Source organism: Sceloporus occidentalis, unplaced genomic scaffold, assembly GCF_023333645.1.
Source record: "Sceloporus occidentalis isolate IW3139 unplaced genomic scaffold, rSceOcc1.0.p SCAF_1, whole genome shotgun sequence".
Lineage (NCBI taxonomy): Eukaryota > Metazoa > Chordata > Lepidosauria > Squamata > Phrynosomatidae > Sceloporus > Sceloporus occidentalis.
In genome coordinates, this window is record NW_028316981.1 from 184,919,091 (window position 1) to 184,942,039 (window position 22,949).

The following is a 22,949-nucleotide window of genomic DNA, read 5'->3' on the forward strand; positions in this document are numbered from 1 at the left end:
GACCCCAGCTTCAGGCAGGCATTCTCCAGCCCTGTCTGTGCCACATGGCTTAGAGGCTTCTGACCTCTATGAGTACTCAAAGCTCTCCTGCCATTGGCCTTTTGCTACTGTGAGGCTTTTGTTGATCATTCTCTATGAGCTGCAATGTTCAGAGATGGATAATTTCTCTCTTTCAGTGCCTGAAACTCAGTAATAAGGATACACCCCCCCAAACTATTTTTTGGTGGTGGTGACCCCCTGCCATATCCCTAGACCCTGAGGCTGAAAAAAAGAACAGATGCCTTGCTAAAAGACTTGATACAGCAAGTGGTCCTGTGCCAAAAAGTGTAGCCTAAATCAGAACTTAGGAAAGTTCCTTTTTGAGGGACTAAATTTCCCAGAATTTCCAGCAGTCATTCTAGCTTTAGAGTTCTGATAGATGAAGCCCAAACAAGTAACTTTCCTTGCCTCTGGTCTGAAAGTAGATAAACTGAACAGTTTTTCCAGTCTGCAATCTCTCTTTGCCATGAATTGTGCACTGCCAAATAATGGCTACTTTAAACACAAATAGTAGAGGGCTGTGACTGGTGTTGTTTTTTTAATATATATATATATATATATATATATATAATCAGCACCAAAGACACAAATGATTTTCTCCCTGGCAGGTGCCTTTAGAAGCAGCAGACACATGAGCTGGATTTAGCAAACAAAATGTATCCACTTACCCCCCGTTTGAGGCTGCGGAAGGACGTGATGCGGGGTTTGACTGTCTTATTGATCTCGTTCAAACAGTAAGACAGGGGGTCACGGGTGAATTTGGGGGATGGAGGTCCATTGATGGCAGATGAGGAAGGGGAAGATGAGGAGGGTGGGCAATTTAAAGGGGAAAGGGGAGGGGGTGGGAGCTAGCGACGGACAAGGGCCATAAACAAGAAACGAAAAGACACACGGAAGAACGGGGAAAAAAAACTCAGTAAGAAAATAAAAAGGCACGCACACACACAAAATCCCAAACGAGAACAAGGAAAATTACAGTACATTCCATCTATACTGTACATGTTTACAACAGAGGACAACAAGGATGGCTTATTTTTCTTTTTTGGGGTAACCTTTTGTCCTAAGCAGCAATGGCAAAGTTCACTTTATGTATGTACTGCCTACCTCATTCACCTGACTAGATAATCTGGCACGCCCAATATAACAGGAATGCACTGTAATAGATAAAACAAAAATAAAAACCAAGAATACGTGGGGTGTCGGGGTGGGGAAGAGAGAAGGAAGCAAAAGCACAAAGTACAGAATAGCACCTCACCATCAGGAAGCATAAGAGAGAGAATGACAGTCATGCCAAAATGCAGAGATGATCTCCCATGTGGGTGCCTCATTCTAATAGGCTTTAGCAAGCCCCATTTTCCCCAATCCTAAAATCCCTGGTCGTATGACTTTGGAGATGTAAAGACTTAAACCGGCCCTAAACCACAGTGGCACAGGAGGACCTGGATTTGAAGGAATGAGGTGTAGTGTGGCACAGGAAACCATTCTGATCCTTCAGAGGAAGAGTCCAGAGAGGAAAAGAATGCTAGAAAAGCTGCTGAGAACAGGGGACATAATTTCCTCATCTCTCTTGCTCTCTCTGCCTCAACTGAGCTCTTCTATTTCTGGCATCTAACCCCCGCCCCCCCCACTACCACCACCTTTTCCTTGAAAAGGTGCTTTATGCATAGCTTGGAAGTAATCTGTTAAAAATAGTTCTTACACCAAATACGTTAAAATTTTCAACAGTGGTTTTAAAATCTACTAGTCTGAGTGTCAGACACTAACAACGTTAGAATAATATAATCATAGAGTTGGAAGAGACCTCAAGGACCATCAAGTCAAATGCCCTGCCATGCAGCAACTCACAATCAAAGCACCCTGACAGATGGCCATCCAGCTTCTGTTGAAAGACCTCCAAAGAGGGAGACTCCACCTCTCTTTGAGGGAGTGTGTTCCACTGTAAAACAGCTCTTATTGTCAGAAAGTTCTTCCTAATGTTTAGGTAGAATCTCTTTTCCTGTAGTTTAAATCCACTGCTCTGAATCCTATTCTCTGGAGCAGCAGAAAACAAGCTTGCTCCATCCACAGTATCTCATCCCTCCAAATATTTAAGCAGAGCTATCATATCACCTCTTAACCTTCTCTTCCACAGCTCCCTAAGTCGCTCCTCATAGGGCATGGTTTCCAGACCTTCCACCAGTTTGGCCGCCATGCTCCAGCTTGTCAACATCCTTTTTGAATTGAATTGAATTACATTTGATCAGTTATGATTTGTCTTTGGCACCTGAATGCATAATTGGCCATTTGAAATCATTGTAGTTTTTTTCCAGAAATTTAATAATGAAACAATAAATGAACTACTTTGATAACATTTTACTAACAATTTAATATCAACCAGCAAATCTTCTCTCACAACAACGTAAAAGTAGGGTTAACACGAATATTTCTGACCTTATGTTACCGATTGCCATTTGGGAGAAGGAATTCAGCCTGCTTTGAATAACTTAGATGTGTTGTTTGTGCCAGATTCAGTCCAGCACTTGGAGGCCTAGGTTTTGGCCTGTTTGCACAGCTGGGCCTAACATGCTATCTATATCCTGAAGATGCTGAATCCAGTCACAGTGAAACAGATGCTTTAGTGATGTCCCATGTGGAGCTGCCTTTGAAAAACATTCAGATACCTCAGCTGCTCCAGAATGCTGTGGCCAGAGTCTTGATCAGAGACCCTTACAGGGATGACATAACTTTTTGTTGCTTCATTAACTATGGGCTTGTTGCCAGGTACCCTTCAAAGTGCTGTTATAAAGACCTACCCTATCTGTGGCCTGGCCATTATCCATCAGAATCTTGCCTAGGTTCTATGATTTTCAAGGCCTGAAAATCTCATTTCTAGCACCATCTGAGGGATGGCTAGTGGGGATGTGAAAGGGGGCTTTATTGATGGCTGCTACAAAGCTATATAACTTTCCAGGTTACCTACAGGATCATCTTCTCCCATACAATCTGCCCTACACTCAGGTCCCCTGGGAAATGTTGGGTCCAAAAGGCCAGGATTAGACTGGCAATGGTTTCCCAAAGGCCTTTTTTTTTGTCTGCTAAACCGTGGAATGACCTGCCAGAAGAGACTGCAGATGACTGCAGTTAAAACAACATTGAAGGCATACTTCTAGCCTTCACTAAATAAAGGTTGAAAATACACAAACCTTGTGTCTTGCAGAATGATCTGCATTGTGGATCAAGGGATTCCCTAGTGTTGACAGCCCAAACTCTATGCATCTCTAAATCCCCCTGCCCCCCAAATCACTAAGTTGGAAGAAAATTCTAATGATCCCAGCCTCTGCCTCCCAGCAACAACTTCTTGTGGGACCGTGCATACTGGCAACTTCTTTGCAAGTCCAAAAGAACAATATATGACCTCTACCAAGATGGCCATGCCTCCCAAGGACTACAGCTGTGTGACTGCAACTCCTGTCCTTGCTGCGAAGAGAAATGTAGACATTGTATATGTACAGTCAGTGTGCTCTGTCCTGGCCTGCATACTTTTCTTTTTTTGAAGCCTCACTGGCCAATAAAGATATTTCTGAGAGCCTGTAAGACTCAACATGTGGTGCAGCCAAATGAAAAGTGGTTTTGGACATGTAACATATGACTTCTTAGAAGCAGGACTTATTGCTAGTATAAACTATGGGTAGTGGAAAATGACAGCTAACACAGCATCAGAAGCCACTGTGAAGCAGTAGATAAGAGACAGAGATATAAAGCAAGATGCTTTTGGTTTACATTTCACCTCTGTCATGATTTCACCAAAGACACACAGTATCTTTAAGACCTTGTTCTGCAATACTGCTATAAAATCTACTGCTATACAGGTCTGCTATAAAATCTACTGGGGCAATACAAAGAATACTTCAGAAACATTACAGAATGTACTGGGCGGATATTCAATACTCAACGCTTGGAAAAGTTGCCTTTTTGGACTACAGTTTCAAGCATAGCCATTGGATTTTACAAGTTGTAGTTCAAAAAAAGTAACATTTCCGTTATTTCCAGACCCTAATAAGACTTCCCAGAGGACCTCCAGTAATTTCTCCATGCCTAAACATCCTCAGACTGCCCTTAGGAACAGTCACAAAAGACACTGCCCAATACCAGGTCAGATTTGTATATTTTAGGTCCACTTATATGGTAATCCACATGGAACCATCCGTCCAGGCAGAGATTCTCCACAGTACTACCTTATCTGCTCATTTCAACTGTTGATGTCAGGACTGAATGTCCTACATGAAACATGTGCTCTGCCACTGACTGGGTTGTGCTCTTCTTTTATGCATCTTTCATTTTCCTCTCAAATCAACACTGCTTGCAAAATGCAGATACTGGAGTGATTACTGGATTAATAGTAAAGTCCACTAAGGATAATTCACAAGTATAGTACTGTAATGTTTGCATTCATTTAGTAATGCTTCTAGTTGCAAAAAGAGGCCTTTCTGAAAACTCATTATTTTCAGTACAGGGAGGAATAACTAAGAGAGATGTAATCTGAGGATATGAGGGAGGGACCTTACCAAAATTACTTTTTTGTATTACAGCTCCCAGCCAAGACAGCCTCATATATTTGTGTATGTGTGTGTATATACTGTCACACACACACACACACACACACACACACACACACACACACACTAGTTGTGTTGTTTGTGTCCTAGCTTGCTGATTTTTAAACCTCAGCTAACCAATGCAGATATTTTTCACTGTCCGCATGACTTATCGTTTGGGGCTGTGTATGCTGGCTGGGGGGTTTGGGGAGCTATAATCTAATGTATACTGAACCCTTGTTATACACTGGGGTTTTATTCCAAGATCCCCCATGGATAACAAAATCCATGGATGCTCAAGTCCCATTAAACATAACGACATAGCAAAATAGTGTTCCTTATAAAAATGGACAATCAAGGATTGATATTTGAAATTTATACTTTCTTTAACATTTTCAAATGGGGGATGCTTGAATCCATGTATAAAAAGTCAGTGTATAAGAAGGGTTGACTGTAATCTAAAAAAGTAACCTTTTCAACTCTAAGGAATGTGATCTTGGCACAGATTCTAAACAACTTGTGAGTGAGGAAAACAAAATAAATACTGCTGTGCTCCCAATATCCCTGAGTGTCTCTTATATGATAAAAGGAGCCTTAACAAGCTTTGTTACAGAGAGATTTAGAATGTCACTTAGACCTCTTGTTTCTTCACACCCTGAGGACATTCATAAAGAAGCAAGGAGAAACAGGTCAAAAGGCAGCAAGGTTACAGATGTCCAAAGGCAGAAAGACAACACAGAAGACATGGAAGAAATGACACAAATAAAAAATGCTCCAAGCAAAAAAGAGGCCAGTAACAGAGAAGAGCCAAGCCAGCTGACTCTGGCACTCCTGTGACTTCTGCACTGGACAATTTACAAAGCAGATGTGAAGAGAAGAGACACAGCCCAGAACTAGCAACAAAGAGGGCAAGAGAGATGCAAAGGAAGAATTTTGATCTCCATGATGCCTGTGACTGGTGCTCAGGTGGAAGAAAATGGACCATGTAGCTGGACGGAAGGAAGGGAGGGAGAGGGAAGTAAGGAAGCCTTTGCTAAAATGTATTTTCCATTTAAATACAGCATATGCAGAGATGTGAAGGCCCGGGGGGGGGGGGGGGGGCTGGAAAAATTCAGTAGATGTGCCTTCCAATTTTCCTAGTTTTTCCCCCCAACAGCTTTTTTTCTGGAAAAGTTGAAAATAAAATGGAAAAATTGGCTTGTAGAATATTTTCATTTAAAATTTATTAATAGAAGGTTTAACAGAAGGGATTCGTATATTCTGTTATTGTGTGCCTTTAAGTTGTTTCCAACTTATGGCAACCCTAAGGCCAACCTATCATGGGGGTTTTTTTTGGCAAGATTTGTTCAAAGGAGGCTTGCCATTGCCTTCCCCCAAGGCTGAGAGAGTGTGACTTGCCCAAGGTCACCTAGCGGGTTCCATGGTTGAGCAGCGATTCAAACCGTTCCCTAGAGTTCTCGTCCAGTACTCAAATCACTATACCACTCTCATCCATGTATTTACTCCCCACAAATTCTTTGTAAAAACTATATGACAGGAAGACATTTATGGGAATAAAATGTTTCTGTCTGCTTGAAACCATGGAGTACTAGAGGAGCCTAATAATTTTTTTTCTTTTTTGCTAATCTTAATGATTTCTTCTGTTTTTATTGGATTTTGCCTGCTTTTAACAAGCTACCAAAGCAAAAAAGTTGTTTATAGTTCAGGATACTGCAACTCCATTTTGTATCCAGAAATAAAAATTTAATAAAGGAAATTGGATTTATAACTACTGCCTCAATAAACTCTACTTTTAATACACCAAACATGATAATTTTAATCCCCCCAAAGCTAAATAAAAAAACATTTAGGTCACTAAAGTAACAAAATGATTTTCAATTTGTAAAGGCCACTAATACCTTTTACATTTTGAAATACAAATTGAAATGCATTTTTCATTTTTTCAGAAAATTTCTGGGTTTTTCCCCTCAAAACGAGAGAGATAAAATATTTTCCCCCTCCATGGCTTCAAAATTTCCAGAAATTTTGCCTTTGCAAAGTCATGTACAAGGTATAAAGGAGCTGCTTTGGATAGCAAGCAGGAAAAGCCAAGGCTTGCTGAAGCAAACCTTGGGCCTTTTCCATAACCATCTCCAGAATATAAACACAGAGGTCAACTAAGGATTGTAGGAAAAAGGAACACCCAACCCTGAATGACAGGTACAGCTGGGAATCGCTTCATATCAGGTCCCATGGAAAAATATATCTGCAGCCTTCATAGTCAGAGGGCCAGGGTGACATGAAATGCAGGAGGCTGAAGAGGCTGAGGAGTGTTTGGAACATTGCTTTCCAAGGGGATTGTCAAAAACTATTCCAACAGAGAAATATATTCTTTGGAAGTACTGGTTAGGCCCAGAAAGTTGGAGGTGAAAGCTTTTTCATGAGGACTAGTACAAGCAGCCAGAGAGGAGACAGGAGGCAGCCAGAGCCTGGATGAAAGTGGTGGAGAGTACAATGGCATTTTGCTTATTTGCATGTAGTCTGCCTTACTCGTTAAGCAAACCAATACTGTCTTCAGGATCTGTGCACAATGGTTTGATAGGCAAGCGTTTGTAGACACATAATCTACAGTGATAATCTATGCCACATGGCACACTTTGCTATGGCACTTACCATGTCATGTCGTTTCCTGTAGTACACCCTCCCCATTAATGCATCCCTACTTCACTGCCAGAGCTATCAAGAGAAGTCGGGAGCTCAGGGGATCCTTGACTGACTGACCAAACCAAGAGAACCACCACCCTTTCTCTTCTATGTTGGTCCCCACCTTATTTTTCCTGCTGAAGGGCCAACGTTTTCCCTTGTTCTTGCCCAGCAGGCGTGGGTCCAGTCGGCCATCCAGAGTGCCACGAGGGGTGCCAAGGCTGCTATCTGATGAAGTGCGGTTGATTGGCTGGCTGAAGTCTTCAAAATCCATGTCTCCTGGTCTCTCAAAACCAGATTTATGTAGTTCAATTAGGACCTGTGAATCCTGGGGAAGATAAACACGCTTTTGAGTGGCTCTCAAGAATAAAATCATGTAGAAATACTATCACAACACAGCTTGCAATCAAAGCCAAACATGCAAGCTAGCAGCAAATCTCTGTCATCTGTCCTGACAGAGATCCAAGTAGCATCTGGTAGTAGCATAGTGGTGGTAGTCTACCCTGGGCTGGCCATCAGAAATCAAACTGAAATAGCAAACCCCAAATGCAAGGTGATGAGTATCTTTAATACAATCTGCAGTGCCCACTTATAGCCTCCGTGGCTTTGTACACACCATCAGGTTATCAGGAGGTGGAGAGATATGTATTGACAGTGTAGTCTAGATATCTTCACCCTGCCATTTTCTGGATATTTTGGACTACAAGCCCCATGAAACATGGGCAAGTGGTGTTGAAGACGCTGGAACTGAACCTAGAGACTTCTGCATGTAAGGTATTTTCTCTATCACTGAATGATGATACTGTTCCAGAAAGCAATCCACTTGCTCAGAAATGACATGCTGCCTGGGGGTAATGGGAATTACAGTTTATCATAGCTGGAGGGCACCACCAAGGTAGAGGCAAGCTACTGTATCCCATTCCGATTAGAAGGCACACTACCTATTTTTCAGCCTCTAAGGGGTTGGGTGGGAAAAATACGGTAATTCATCTGGCTAGCCCTCACGTTTTTCTCATCAACTACATCTGCTGCGGCTTTCATGCCTTCCAGGCACTTGCCAATGATGGGCATGACTTGCTGCTCCGTCTCTGAAAAGATGCTATAGCCTTCCTTGAGACGCTGCGTCCTCCGTTCGTCCATCTCCTGCAGTTTCTAAGGAAGGAGAAAAGAGGACAGTAAACTTGAATAATAGTCTGGATCTAAGTGCTAGCAACCAACAGCACAATCTTATCTTATGCCAGGCACCCACTGCTTCGTTTAACCAACATGACTGCTAGAATGAAGATTATTGCTCTTGTGTGCCTTGCAGCTAACATGGCATTTTAAAAGGTACAGTACCTAATATCATCACCAGTTTTAATTGCTTTTTTCAAAAAATTTTATCTTATTGAAATGTTACAGAAAGTTGTATCCCATTTGTATAAATCATATTATTCAACAAAACACCAACAGTAATTCCTCCCTCCCACCCCAATAACTTGCAACTGAATTATAGTCCAAGTTTTGGACTACCCTGGTCCACTGTACACATTGCTTTTTGATGACTCAAGCTTGATTGAGCCTTTGGTGATATGTTCATTTAAAGCTCATTTAAATTTAATTTATATACTTTGCCTCACTACTACTACATACCAGCAATATATTTTGAGGGAAAACCTGATGTGATTCCCCCTTAGCTTTTTTATAAGAAAGGAGGAAGTGGGAAGAAAGGGAGAATGAGAACATAAGCTAAGGAATGATCTATTAAAAGCAGCAGAAGGTAAGGAGACCTCTTCTAATTGGATGATTTGAGCTTTTCAAATTTTAGTGAGGTGCCTTTGGCCTTCTAAGACTAGAATATCTAAAACAAAATGAAGTCTACAGCCTCATACTGCTGATGCTCTGGATCTATCTATCTTCAAAATACATGTTGCAGCATACACAGGACTGTAATCTGTAGATACATAATTGATATGGGCAGACTTCATAACTGGAGAGAGCAAATTTTAATTGGCTGGACCATGAACAGACTTGTTTCTTTTTAAATCTGTAGTGAAAGATGCATCAAAAGGGCTTCAAAACAGACCTATTTTTTTGAGTACAGGTTGATTCGCTTTTATCTGAAAAGCTTCGGACTAGATAGGTTTTGGATTTTGATTTTGATTTTGGAATACCTGTATTTGCATATACATACATAATGAGCTATCTTGGAGATGGGACCCAAGTCTAAACATGAAATTCATTTATGTTTCCTATATACCTTATACACATAGCCTGAAGATAATTTTAAACAATGTTTTAAATAATTTTGTGCATGAAACAAAGTTTGTGTACACTGAAACATCAGAAAGCAAAGGTGTCACTCTCTCAGCCATCCATGAAAAAGTTTGGTTTCTGGAGCAATTCAGATTTCAGAACTCCGGATAATGGAGACTCAACCTGTAGTAACTTTGATTTATTTATTAAATGGCTAAAGAAATCAATTCTTCCAGAATGTGGCCACATAGCCTGGAAAATCCACATAAAACTATTAAATGGCAGTTACTGAAGAGGAGCAAAAGAAAGTCTATAATAACTTCCACTATTTTTCATTATCATAAGACTATTTCACCCTGAGACTAAAGCAAGGAGGAAGTTCCATCTTTGATGTAGGGTCTTGGCAAAGGGGGAAAATATATTTCTATGATATTTTAACAATTTTCCTAAGATGTGGGAAGCCTTTCCTGAGATAAAAGATTAACCGGACTGCAGTGGTCCAGAATGAATTTATCAACAAAGACAGCTCTCATGGATTATTAGAGGGGAAAAAGAGTCTAACTAACATCTGAAGACACAAGGAGAGAATTTATATTGCCATAAGGAAGCTGGGAAAGAGCTTTTACCAGAAGGGACTCCTTTTCTGGAATTCCATTCTGAGAGGGATTTATGAAGCCTTCTCTTCGAATTTTTAAAGTGACTTTGTGCAGGTCTTTCTTTCTTTTTACTTCAGACTTACTGAAGTCCCTTGGAGTTCCATTCTTCCCCCTGATATTTTGCTAGCTTTTAGAACAGTTTCTGCTGTTACTCTACATTTTGAAAAATGTTTTAAGATTATAGTGTAAAGCTGACTTGAAATTGTTATTTTATTAGGGTTTTTTGCGGGGGGTGTTTTGCAAGCTGCTTTTGGGACTACTTAGTATAGAAAAGGAGCATATTAATCTAAACTTAAGAACATGAAGAAGCTATGCAAGAAACATACATTGAAGATCTGTGGCATCTCCAGAAAGTAAAATTGGCTCTGATTGTGGTTGAATTTCTGCAGACATGACGCATATTCATTCTTGCTGTCCTCAGCCATATGACTTCGTAGGTTGGCCTGCTGCTTTGCCTGGAGGTCAGGGGAAAAAAACTGTTTACTGGGATGATAATGTTACAGTGAACTCTGCAGCCGTCTTTTGCTCCACAGGAAGGAAGGAAGGAAGAGTACAGATGAAAAAATATGACAGTTCTCCTTCACAGATGTCTACCTACCTTGAATGGCCTCAAGTGGACTTAGAACCAATAAGGCAGAATTAAGGTATTTTTACATGTTCAGAAAGACCTGGCCTCAAATCCTTGCTCACCTACAAAATTCAGTGGGTAAGGATGAATTTTCCTTCCTCTTTTTAATACTCAGACAAACATGACCATCTCTTTGAAAATTATCTTACCAGTCATGCTAAAGTAGGTCAGTATTAGTACACCATCTGACAAAACTAGGAAAGTAGAGCTAAGAGAAAACAACTTAACAGGCTTAAGGTCACCTTGCAAGTTCAAGGTGAGGATTTGAACTGAATTTTTTTCTGGTTTAGGGGCTAGCCACCATTCTGCAAACTAGATCTGACCCATCGGAGTCTGCAGGTATCAACTCTTCTGGGGCTTCATTTTATCTGTTACATTATACACAGTGCTCTTCTTCCAGATGGCTTGAAACAATCTACACATTTTGCCCAGGCAGCCTCCTTATCCAAGGTGTTTACAGGGCTAGATCCTCTCATGTCCAAAACACACTGCAGAAATAATCCAGTTTGAGACTGCTTTAATTGCCCTGATGCAATGCTAGGGAATGCTAGGAACTGTAGTTTTGTGAGGCATTTAGCCTTCTCTGTCAGAGAACTCATACCACAATAAACTACAATTCCTAGGGTTCCTTAGCACTGAGCCAGGGCAGTTAAAGCTGTTTCAGAATTATTTCTGCAGTGTGTTTTGAACTTCAGATTCAGCAGCAGACCTGCACTCTATCCCTCCTGGACAGGGGGTTCTCATTACAGTTTTTATGGCAGACTGCATAAACTGCTGCATCAACCTCTCTCTTGGTCTCCAAAAACGCAACATTTTTCAGGACTTCCTTCCTGAAGAAATGCCTCAGGTTCTGTGGCTAAGTGGAGGAAAGCAGCCTAAGCCTGCTTAGAAATGCTACAAAAACAAGACCAAGGGAAAATGAACATGGTTTCATTACTGGGCATCAGCACAAGTTATTTAGGAGACTGCTCTCAGTTTTCAGTACATAATTACTTCTGTACTCTGCTAAGCACCATGAGGTCTGGAAATACTGCCCCACTCTCATGGAGACACTGACCTTCTCCACATCTGCTTTGGTAGCATTGATGTCCTGGTCCAGTTTCTCAGCTGTTAAGACAGCTTTCTCAGCCTCCCTGCAGTCACGCTCAAACTTGCGTTTGCTCTGTGGAATAAACAGGGCCTGAGTGAGTGACACTAATAACAACAGTGAGCTTCCAAAAGGCGCACACAGAACCACATACTTATACAGTTGACCCTCCACAGTAGCAGCTTTGACTTTTGCGGCTTAGATTAATATGTTCTCTCTAGGAATCTCTAAGTCCTCCAGTGCAATTCTGCTGGAGGTTGATCACAGAGTTGTGCTGGAGAAAGCTAGACGTTCCTAGAGAAAACACCTCTGGGCATTAGTAGGTCCTCCAATATGATTATGTGAACAATTTCTGGCAGATGTTGACCACAGAGTTGCACTGGAGGACCTGGAGATTCCTGGAGAGGTGTTCTCTTAGGTAAAAAGAACAGCGTTTTTATTTGCATTTTTTCCACATTCACAGGGGTCTTTCACCCCAAACCCCAGGGAATGTGGCAGCACCATTGTACTCTCAGTTCAGTGCTGTAGGTGCTCTCATTGACTTGCTGATGCTGGCATCACTCAAACTTATGTAATTAATTTTCATAGGCAGGAATACAAGCACAGATAGGAATCACCATTCTACAAATAAACAAACTATTTTGTTAGCCATTCTGGGCTTCTAAATAAGAACTGGAAAGGAGAAAGAGAGTTAAAGGCTAATAACTTTGCTTTTAAAGTGCCACAGAAATAATAATACAAACAAAGTACTTCAAAACAATATTATGAAAGAGAATATCAGCTTGCAGGGTTACAGTCTATTAACATAGGTAAACATTTACTCAAAGTGTGGGCGAAAACAAGCTTATCAGCTCTGCTTGTGTATACATAAACTGGAGGTGCTCAAACAAGAATCTAAGGGATACTTCACCAACCTACATGCAGACACTATAAAGAGAATAATATCAATTATTATATCAATTATATTTCTCCAGGTATTGCTGATCCTGACCTCATCATGGGACAAGTGACTTTTCTGCTTTGCACTACAAGTGGTTTCTGCTTTGCAGGGTTAACTCCACTGAAGTTCGCTAACTAAAATGTTTGGACAGCCACTTGAATTCACATTAACATTTATGTATAACCTAGAGTTTATTTTGCTTAAGGGTTTAAATCCAAAAGTGCGTACTATCTACAAACAAACACAACACACCTGATACAAAAGCAAACAAAATCACTTGCTTATATGTGAAAAAGCAGAAGTGTATTTGTACACAGCAGAGTATAGAAGGATTAAACTGCAGCAGAAGCACTGTATAAGCAAAACATGGAAGTCATGACCAGGTTTTCACACATGATATGATGTAAAATTTGAATGTGAGTTTATGTGTAGATAGAAGGTATGCGCAATATAGGTATGCAAATTCTTATGTTATGGAAACATGCTGCTTCTGAGCAAAGATGCCCTTTCTTTTTGATATCACAGCAAATGTACACTGCCACACAGTTCTTAAGAAAACATTTAAAGGTTACAGCAATCTGTTCTTCTTTCTGTTCAAGACCTGAACCTCAGATAATCTGAAAATGATTTCTTGAAGCTCTGCCTGCAAATCTGTCATGCAACAAGAAAGTGATGGACAAAAATCCCAAACATTGGCTTGATTTTTGACTCTGAGAGCTTGCATCTCGGCTATTAATGAGATTTATCCCCAGCATGAGTGTTGGATATGACTCTGAAGACTAGGGTTCAATTCCTCACTCGGCCATGAAACACATCGGGTGACCTTGGGAAAGTTGCACGCTCTCAGCCTCAGGAGAAGGCAATGGCAAACATCCTCTGAACAAATCTTGTCAAAAAAACCCACAAAATACCATTATAGATTCACTTTTGGGTCGCCATAAGTCAGAAATGAATTGAAGGTACAACAACAATAACATGGAGCCACCAAATCAGTGATTCAAATTTCTGTAAAAGCTATGAGGTTTTTGGAAACTTTCAAAGGTCACACAAGGTACTCTATGGCCAATGACCTGAAATCAAGCTATAGCTCTTGCTTTACATGGGCTCTGACATTTCCATTCTCTCCAACTGGTTACACCCACTAATCACAAGGTTGTTTTAAAGAATGGACAGAGGAAACTTTCAGAATAAAAAGCTCCTTTCAGTGCCTTCATCACATTCCCGTCCACCAAATGTTTGGAGAATTCTAAGGGGAACAATGACCTCTACAGCTGTGTTCCTGCTCTGAACATCAGCCAAATCAATAGAACTACTTTTAGGCTTTCCAAGGTTATGACCCCTCCAAGTTTATATCCACTCTACGGTGTCTAGAATTAGGCTGAGGTTTTAAAACACACACACAAAATATAGAGAACTCACATTTTCAAGTTGCTTGAAGGTGTTCTCCAGCTGCTGCTGAGCCCTTCGGCCCTCTTGCAAGTACTAGGAAAGAAAGGCGAGGGTAAGTGAAAGACAATCTTCATCAGATATTCTTGTAAGAGCCCACCAAATTTTTTAGATTATCTGATAACAGAAGTAACCCCCCCCCCCAAAAAAAAGCTAAAAGCTACCTACAAGTCCAGATATCAACATCAAAGAGTTTTCTAGCAGTCGCTGTTATCTGACTTCCTTTACATAAAATAAAACTTTGCTTTATGTCGGCCCTAACACAACTGTGTAATGCTTTTCAAGTTGTGGATGGAACTTTTCAGCAGAATATTAGAATTCTAAGAATGGAAGAAAAAATACCAAAACTATTAGGGTCTGTGGCTGTCAGATGAAAAACAAAGCAGGTCGCCTGTACTCTATTAAGAATAGTTAGAAGAGATAACAAATGGGTGAGAAAGGATGAGGTAAGGGAGGAGCCCAGAAACACCAGACGCAAAATGCTCCAGCCATACCAGTGGCACAAGTAAGCAATAGTGATCAGACTGCTATGTAATGCCACCCACCCTATTTTGTTGTGATGTTGATGTTAACATGTTTTGCCTGGAGCATCTAGTGAAAAGGCAAATGATGATCTAACAGCTGAGATGCAAAACACTGCTTAGGCTTACACTGTCTAAGTGGAATATTTATCTCTTTTTCATGAGTTACTGCCTGTCTCTTGCTATACTGTGAAGAGTTACTGAAATTCCCCTCAGGTTCAATACGTTGTGGCTGCTGGTTTAAATAAAAATAAATCTATTGCATGCTTGGGGTCACAGAACTAATTTCAGCAGATCTTATCCAGAGCCAATCTATATTAGGTTTGGGCCTGTCTGACTGGTGCTTATAGCTGCAGTTCCATAACCTTGAAACTTAAACATCCTAAACTTGGTAAGCAGGCTATGAGCATCCCTAGGGTGTGCAACTGGGTTTCTGTAATTAATATGAATGTGTGTCTGGGTGTAAAACCAGCAATACTATTTTCAATCACTAGGTGGCAGTCTTCTCTAGTCATAACATACATTTACATTTGATATAGTGAGAAGGCATCAAGCATCAAGGCAGAAAGCATCAAGATATGCCAAAGGCAAAGTAATCAGAATCCAATTTGATCCCAGTTTACCATCTTTACTATCACACTTGATCTCTTGTAATTACACATTGTTATCTGTCACAGATTAGGGACTTCATTACCAGTTTCCTCTCCTGCTTGAGCTCCTGTGAGTACTTGGCAAGCTCCAGACAGATTCGTGTCAGAAGGTTTTCTGCTACCACTTCTCGCTGGCCGGCAAAGTCATTCAGTTCTTTCACCACCTGAAGGAAGGCCTGATATTGACAGAACCTGCACATGAAAGAAAGGACAGAAAATTGCTCATGACTGTACACATTTGTAACAAAACAGAGACTCATCTGTCTCTTCCACTGCCACTCACATCTTCATCACCCATGCTGAGGTGGAATGATAACTCTGTTTTCCTCACCCTTAGAGTACAATTCTGGATCTTCACAGCAATGATGTCAAAATGCATTTCCATCTCGAAAATCCCAGAGTGCTCTCCACAATGCTTAAACATTTTTTCCTGCCTCTTTGCCACTATAACCATAACTATAGTGACATTCCAGCCTCTAATTGTGGATGCTTGACCCTTAGAGGCTAAAAAGCAGGACAGCCAAATGTAACATTGTAAAATACTGCTGCAAGACTCTGCAAGTATCTGAATGCCACCCATGACGTGCAGAAGTAGTGTGGCTCAGTGCTACTCTATCAGTGCCAGTCCACAAGCCTACAGCTGCTGGTCCCTGGAGGGCTTCCAGGGAAGAAAAAGACAATTATAGGCAACAGGCAAAAATATGGTGTTGGTTTTTGTCACATTGGAGAAAAATGCTGGTCCCCCTCATCAGATAGTTTTGCAGATAAGATCAGATTTAGCAAAAGGAGTAATTCCTATATATACCCATGTTTAAGTCTAGAATTTTTTTATCAAGAAATTGATGCAAAAAAACTGGGTGGACTTGTCCACAGGTCAATGTAAGTACTGTATTTTAACTCTTATATAAAAAGGAACCATCTCCTGGTGAAAGGCAATAATGTAATCTGTCCTGAAAGCACTGACCCCCTCCCTACTCTCTCATCCATCCACCCTTTAGGATGAACACAAACTGATATGCTTGCTGGAATTGTGTAAATTCTTTGGCTGTGTTTTCCTTTGCTTCATCTTTTAGACCCTTTCTTACATGCCCCTAAATTTTACCCTTGACTTATCCATGGGTCACATCAAAATCCATAATTTTGGTCCCAAAACCTACCCTCAACATACACATGAGGTCAACTTATCGTCAAGTATATACAGTAACAACAATTACACAGTTAGACACCTGGTTTTGTTAACTCTCTAGCAGTAGTTACCAACATGTTTGGTCATCACACACCTTAAACAAGGTACATATATTGAGGGGATTCCCTGCCACCAACAAAACAAAGTCACTCTTATTATACTGATTTTTATGACTTCTTCTAACAAACCGTTTGTTAGGGGCGAGCCCTCCAGATTTTGGATGGCAGCTCCCATCATCCCTTATCGCTGGTTATGGTGGCTAGGGCTGATAAAACTATAGTCCATAACCTGGAGGGCCATGGATTGTCCACCTTTCATATATGTAATCTATCGAAGGACAACCTTTGTGCCCCTAGGTCATATAGCAGGATGAACCATATATTTGCTCTGTCGGGGTGGGGGAAAGTAAAAAATGGGCAGGATCTAGATTTCCTACTGCCCAAGAATGTAAACAATCACATACACTTTCCCATGACTCGTTCTCTTACAGTACTTGCACAATTTTTATAGAATCCTTTGTTGATGTCCTGCAAAAGGGACTACCTTCAGGACCTTGCAGGTGGGAATGGTAAAACCTCTTGTTTCTCTGCACATCTCGTTCTCTAGGCAGGGAAGTATTTCCTCTCTACCTCTTCTTTCTCAGTTATTTCTTCTTGAAAGAATTTTCATTGGAAACCACAGAGCAGAGGTAGCTAGAACATCTTGTGACAATTAACTCAGCTGTTTTCCACAGTCAACCACAAAGTAGAATGAACTAGAACAGCAAAATATGTTGGAAGGACCAAAGATATCCATTATAGGTCTCAGGGGAAAGGCCTAGAGAAAATGAGGTGTTGCTGAAGCAGGAGGCAGGGAACTGGGGAATGTGGGCACTGGTGGGTCTCAATGGGCCTCTGATGAACCAATGTGATTTTTTATGGAGGACTGCTCTGCACATGACCTACTGTCTTCACCTGTTTTCTCTTCCCATCTTATGTGCAATGTGAAATGTAACCCTGTCCCCCCAATGACCATAGTAAAACTGTACTTGCCACCTCATCTCCATACTCACAAGGTTCTGAATTTGAACTGATATTTCTACACATAAATGACTTACACAGGTCTGTGTCTGGATTCTCCACCCCAAAACATATATCTGAGGAAGTAGGCTCAAGTCTACAAAAGCTCATGCTACCAAATGTTTCTTTCCGTTAGTCTCAAGGGCACGACAAGATCCCTTTGCATACTGATTGTCAACCACAGTCATTAATTACAAATTCTCTTAACATTGTTTAGAAAATGACTCCTCCCTGTGTGAATGCCTTGAAGTATGGCCAGCTTGCAAGGATTTCATACTGGGAGGAACCATTTGATTTTATGTTGTTGCAAAAGTTTTCCAAACAAGTTTTCCAAACAAGCTGGATTCTACAAAAAGCTTTGTTTAGAGCTGCTGGGTACAGACACCCAAAAGCAGAATTACAGAGCCATGCTGAATTGGCTTTGATATGTTCTGTAAATATTCATTAGAGTTAAACAATGATTATGAAATGAAACTGATGAAAGAATGAGAAAAGATCCTAAAGAGTAAAACATACAGAGCGTGAAAGTTAGAATTGGCCACCCCATGGAAGGAAAAAAACTTTTCTCGGGGCATTAGAACTCACAAATCAGTTTGTCAACTTTGTATTGACTGGCCAAAAAAGCTGGGTCACACAATGTATAATTTATCGGCACTGTTAACAGTGTAGTTAGGGCCATAAAGATAGATGGACTTAAAGGCTATTTAGACAAATTCACTGCAGACATGTTATCAACCACTGTGCACAGTGTAATTGTTAAATGAAACCCATGGTTTCAAGTCATTTATTTATTTTATACCCCACCTTTCTCTCAACATGGGAGGTAATGTACAACATTTTAAAAGCACAGTACAATTATGCTGCAAAATTCTGAGGGGACAGGCATCAGATTTACAGGCTACATGTTTTATATTTGTGTATTATCATCCAATAACAACTAAGATTCCGTATGATGTCTTTTGCAAATGTGTTTTATCTTTGTTGTGTCTCATTGAAAAACTATAGAAGAGTAAAAGGAAACAAAGTCCCAAAGGCCTTTCCTTCCAATACTCAGAGTATCCACTTTGTTAAGAGTTCCAGAAATTTCTGGTAATAGCCCCTGAAGAAGGCAATGGGAACAAATGCACGAAGCAGGATGAATAGTGAAAGCACATGCTTTAAAGAAAGATAAATTATTTTCTATAGCCAACTAGCCATTTCTGGGATCAATAACCCTGAGACAGTTGAAAACACTGAACAATCCCCAAGATTTCATTGTATGATCCAAGGGATGGGACTTCAGGATTCCTCATCATGTGGCAATATTTGCTGCTATTGCCTTATGGGCCACTATATATACATATATGCCACTATCATGACTGAATTGTTGGGATTGCTGATCCTAGAAAATCAAAACTTTGCCCAGGCTTTGCTAAAAGAACGTTCGAAAACAGCCAGACTAGCATGTGTGCGATTGGGTCAAAGTACCTACTTTGATTCTAGATCTTCTCGTGCAGTCCTCTTGGGGAGATGCTTTTTTACAAGGTTCCTGCAAAAGAAAAAACAGTGAGAGAAGTATAAATGAGCTTGAAGAGAAGCACCCAACAGAACCATGTCTTTGCCCCTCACTCCCTTCCCATCATCACACCAGACATCACTTCCAAACTTCATCTGCTCCCTTTAATTCTTCCACTTGAAGCAGCTTTGCTGCAGGATAAGACTGGCTGATGAAATAGATCAAAACTTGAATAATGTTTTTATGACATCTTTCAAGAAGCTGCTTGAATTGATTTAGTTTGTCAGGGGAAATGCCAATACACACTCTATGATAAACATCCTATTCATATAAAATACGATAAAGGTTTAATAAAGCAGATGAAGTTCTGTACAACAAATTTTCAGCAATATCAGATATTCACTCAGTGGGTAACACAGAAACACATTATGCATTATTTTCTTGTTTTTTCCTCAAATATACATATGGAAGTTATTCATGGTAAGATGATAGTTTTCAATACTATGACACATATTTTCTTACACAACAATATCCTAGTAGTTAGATTTTTGTTTTTTGTAATCAAGCAGAAGTGTCATGAAAATGGAAAAGTATTGCACAACTGAGCCAGAGTATAATAGGAGTTTCCAATGGAATGAAATCAAGACTGAACTAGGCATATGTCTTGAATAAGAAATATCAACCCTACTTTCTAGGGAACAATATTTTCTGACAAACAATGAAAACAATAATACATTGAGGGAATATAAGACATTGCTACCACCATTTCTTTTTTTAAAAAAATGGGGGGGAAAGACCTGTGGCTCTAGCAGGAAAGACAAAAGTAGAAATCACAATCCACTGAGAATTTCCCATGCATGGGTCTTTTAGAAATGAAAGACTCCCCCTTATTTAAGTGTGCCTTCCACAGGATATGTTCTCTGTGGAGCAACTCCATACTTTAAAATTCAGCGGTGCTATGCAATTGCAAGATGTCACTGCATACAGATCTGCTGTCAATGTTAAACAACTTAGCAACTTCTCTTCTCCCTGCTCAGCCAGTACTTTTCAATTACTATTTCTATTCTGAATTACTGATTTTTTTTTTAAAAAATTGAATACAATGATATTCTGTTCCAGGTTGACCTGAAAAAAAATTGCTTTTTAAAACACTAAAGGTGCAGGGGAGCAGTCTACAACCTACAGGTTGGGTCTCTTGGTTCAGTGTATACAAACTTTGCTTCATGCACAACATTATTAGAAAAATTGCACAAGATTACCTTCAGGCTATGTGTATAATGTATATATGAAACATAAATGAATTTTGTGTTTAGACTTGGGTTCCAGCTCCTAGATAGCTTATTATGTATGTGTAGGCAAATACAGTCATTCAAAAATAAATAAATAAATAAATAAATAAATACATACATACATACATACAAAAGCCAAAACTGTTTTCATTCCTGTGATCACTTTTCTTTCCCACTTTCCTTCAGCTGCCTAAACTGTAGTTCCAAATGCTCAACCAACGTTTTAAGTTACTGCAAAATGTGAGAAATCTAGTGAATGAAGGGAAATTTTGGGAGAGGCAAAATTCTTATTTTGGAGGAGACAATGCTGTTGTTTCCCCTCTCCATAGATGCCTTCTGGAACCAGGAAAGGCATGCACACAAAAAGGGCATATCTCAGCCCTGTTGCCTGAGAAGAAATGTGGGGAGGGACAAGCTGAACGTCTTGAGAAGCCATCCTGGGCAGAAGCAATCACTTTCCTCTTCAGGCAGGCTCAGAAAGTTCTGCCGTGCGCTCATTCCATCTATTAGGTCCATAATCTGTGGCTAAGAGAGGCGTTTCCTTTCTCTGGCTATAAAAAGACCTTGCAGCATCTTCTTGGCACTCTCATAGGGCAAAAGGCAAGTGCTGTAAGCAGCCAACAGGCCAGTGTGTTAGCAAATGAGGCTTTGACAGGGCCACTCATTTTTAGAAGCAAATTTTAGAGGCCTGTTTGGACTCACAGATCCAAAAGTACTCATCAGCCACCAAGCCTGCATACCTTTCCCACTGAGGTTCTCAATGGGTCCTCTCCTCCCACATTTACAGTTTGTCCCTTCACTGGCCTTCTTTGTTCGATGTCTATGGGTCACAGTGTGAGGGAAAAAAATTCACAGAAAAGTATTACAAACAAGCTTTTAGGATTTGAGTGTAAGGGGCTTTTAATGGTGTACTGTCTTGTTAATTTTTATTTTCTTTCTTTGAATGGTTTTCAAATGGTCCTAGGTCTACAGGCTGTTTAATTGTACAGTCAGCCCTCCACATTCGTGGGAGTTAGGGGAACAAGACCCCCCCCCCCCCGAATGTGGAAAAACAGCCAATAACCTGCCCACTGCAGTAGCCATACTTTTACTCCCATTCTGTCTATGTGCAAATTTTCATTTAAAAGGATACTGACCATCTTGAAAAGAAACAGTGTTGCTACAGATTCCACACCTGCATAATCCAAATTGCACCAATGTCCAACTGATAAGCAGCTGATATCGGAGATGGCCTGCACTGCAGCTTAAAAACTCAAACTGATCATGGCAACTCAGCCATTGGTTCTAAGTGCCACTATAAGCAATTTCAGAACTGGGATAAGAGCAGGGCAACACCTGCTGCGCAAATACCTTTAGTTATTTCCCAGGAGTATGGTTTAAAGGCTCATGTGAAAAGCAGTCCCACTTGTGATGGAAAATTGGGCTCTGTATTCTTCTTGTTCTTTACAACTCTATGACTTAAGAATGGAGAAGGAGTCAGGCAAGTAATCCCTGACTCACTCTGGAGGGTGAAGGTTTCAGAATGGGGAAAGGAAAAGCATTGACAATTGTGAAGCAAAGTCACTCGCAGTTCCAGAAATCAAATGGGAAGTAAGGTTTTAGCCCAGACCTCAAAGAATCCTGGGATGCAGCACTCAAAGAATCCTGGGAGACTTTGGGAGGAAAGTGAGTGGAAAACAGACGTATTCGGCCTGGGTAGCAGCAGAACAAATTGCCTCAGAGGCCTCTTGTTCCCAGTACTGAGTTGCCTGGAAATGAAGAGTAGATCTATGCCAGCAGACTGGTGGCGGGGGGAAGTGAGGTGAGGATGGAGGGGAAGAATGGGAGTCACAGCTAAAGAATCTGGCCAAAGAGTGAAGGGGACTTGGATGATTCTTGAAGCAGCTGGACAGCCAGAAGGTCTAGACTTTATGGGTCCTTCCGGAAAAAGGATTCTATAGTAACAGAGCTTTTGGATCAGCTTCAAGAATACTTGGAAAAAGCAGCTGAAAAGGAAGAAAGTTTTTTAGAAAATGGCAAACAGGGATGAAAGATATGAGAGAGTGGACAACACAGGTGCTTTCTTGAACGCTAGATAAAACATGCTGAGTGCATCAAAGAAAGTGTGAGAGGGAAAAGAAAAATATACAGAGGGGATGGAAAGAACCTTTTGCAGAGCTGTGACAGGACAGATGGTAGAAAATGAACATGGAAGTCCTGATTAAGAACTGATTAGCTGGACCTGAACAAAAGGTCCATTTAACACAGTATCCTGCTTCTAACAGTGGTGAGACTGATGTCTGGATGCCTATGTGAGGCACGAAGGCAACAATTCTTCCTTTTTTATCCCCAGCATCTAACATTCAGAGGTACATGGCCTCTAAACATGGTGGCTAGTTCTATTCCATCTAAACATTATACTAGTTCATAGAGGATGAGTTTAAGCAGTCATGGTAATTATCTAAGCTGCATTTTGTGGTAGTT

At 40.6% G+C, this 22,949-nt stretch overlaps 1 protein-coding gene across 2 annotated transcripts in view; it reads right to left on the minus strand.

Moving 5' to 3' along the window:
• The window catches only part of TRIP10 (thyroid hormone receptor interactor 10), a 106,387-nt gene that overhangs the window by 15,726 nt on the left and 67,712 nt on the right, over nucleotides 1–22,949 (minus strand). Inside the window, exons 3-10 of one of the 2 annotated variants that reach the window (XM_089486339.1) lie at nucleotides 19,174–19,230; nucleotides 15,503–15,650; nucleotides 14,261–14,323; nucleotides 11,872–11,976; nucleotides 10,513–10,641; nucleotides 8,301–8,447; nucleotides 7,420–7,623; nucleotides 708–887 (exon numbers count right to left, since the gene is read on the minus strand). In XM_089486339.1, the coding sequence (XP_089342465.1) occupies nucleotides 708–887; nucleotides 7,420–7,623; nucleotides 8,301–8,447; nucleotides 10,513–10,641; nucleotides 11,872–11,976; nucleotides 14,261–14,323; nucleotides 15,503–15,650; nucleotides 19,174–19,230 (1,033 nt within the window). The remainder of the gene's footprint in view (nucleotides 1–707; nucleotides 888–7,419; nucleotides 7,624–8,300; nucleotides 8,448–10,512; nucleotides 10,642–11,871; nucleotides 11,977–14,260; nucleotides 14,324–15,502; nucleotides 15,651–19,173; nucleotides 19,231–22,949) is intronic. The other variant, XM_089486346.1, reaches the window with a different exon arrangement.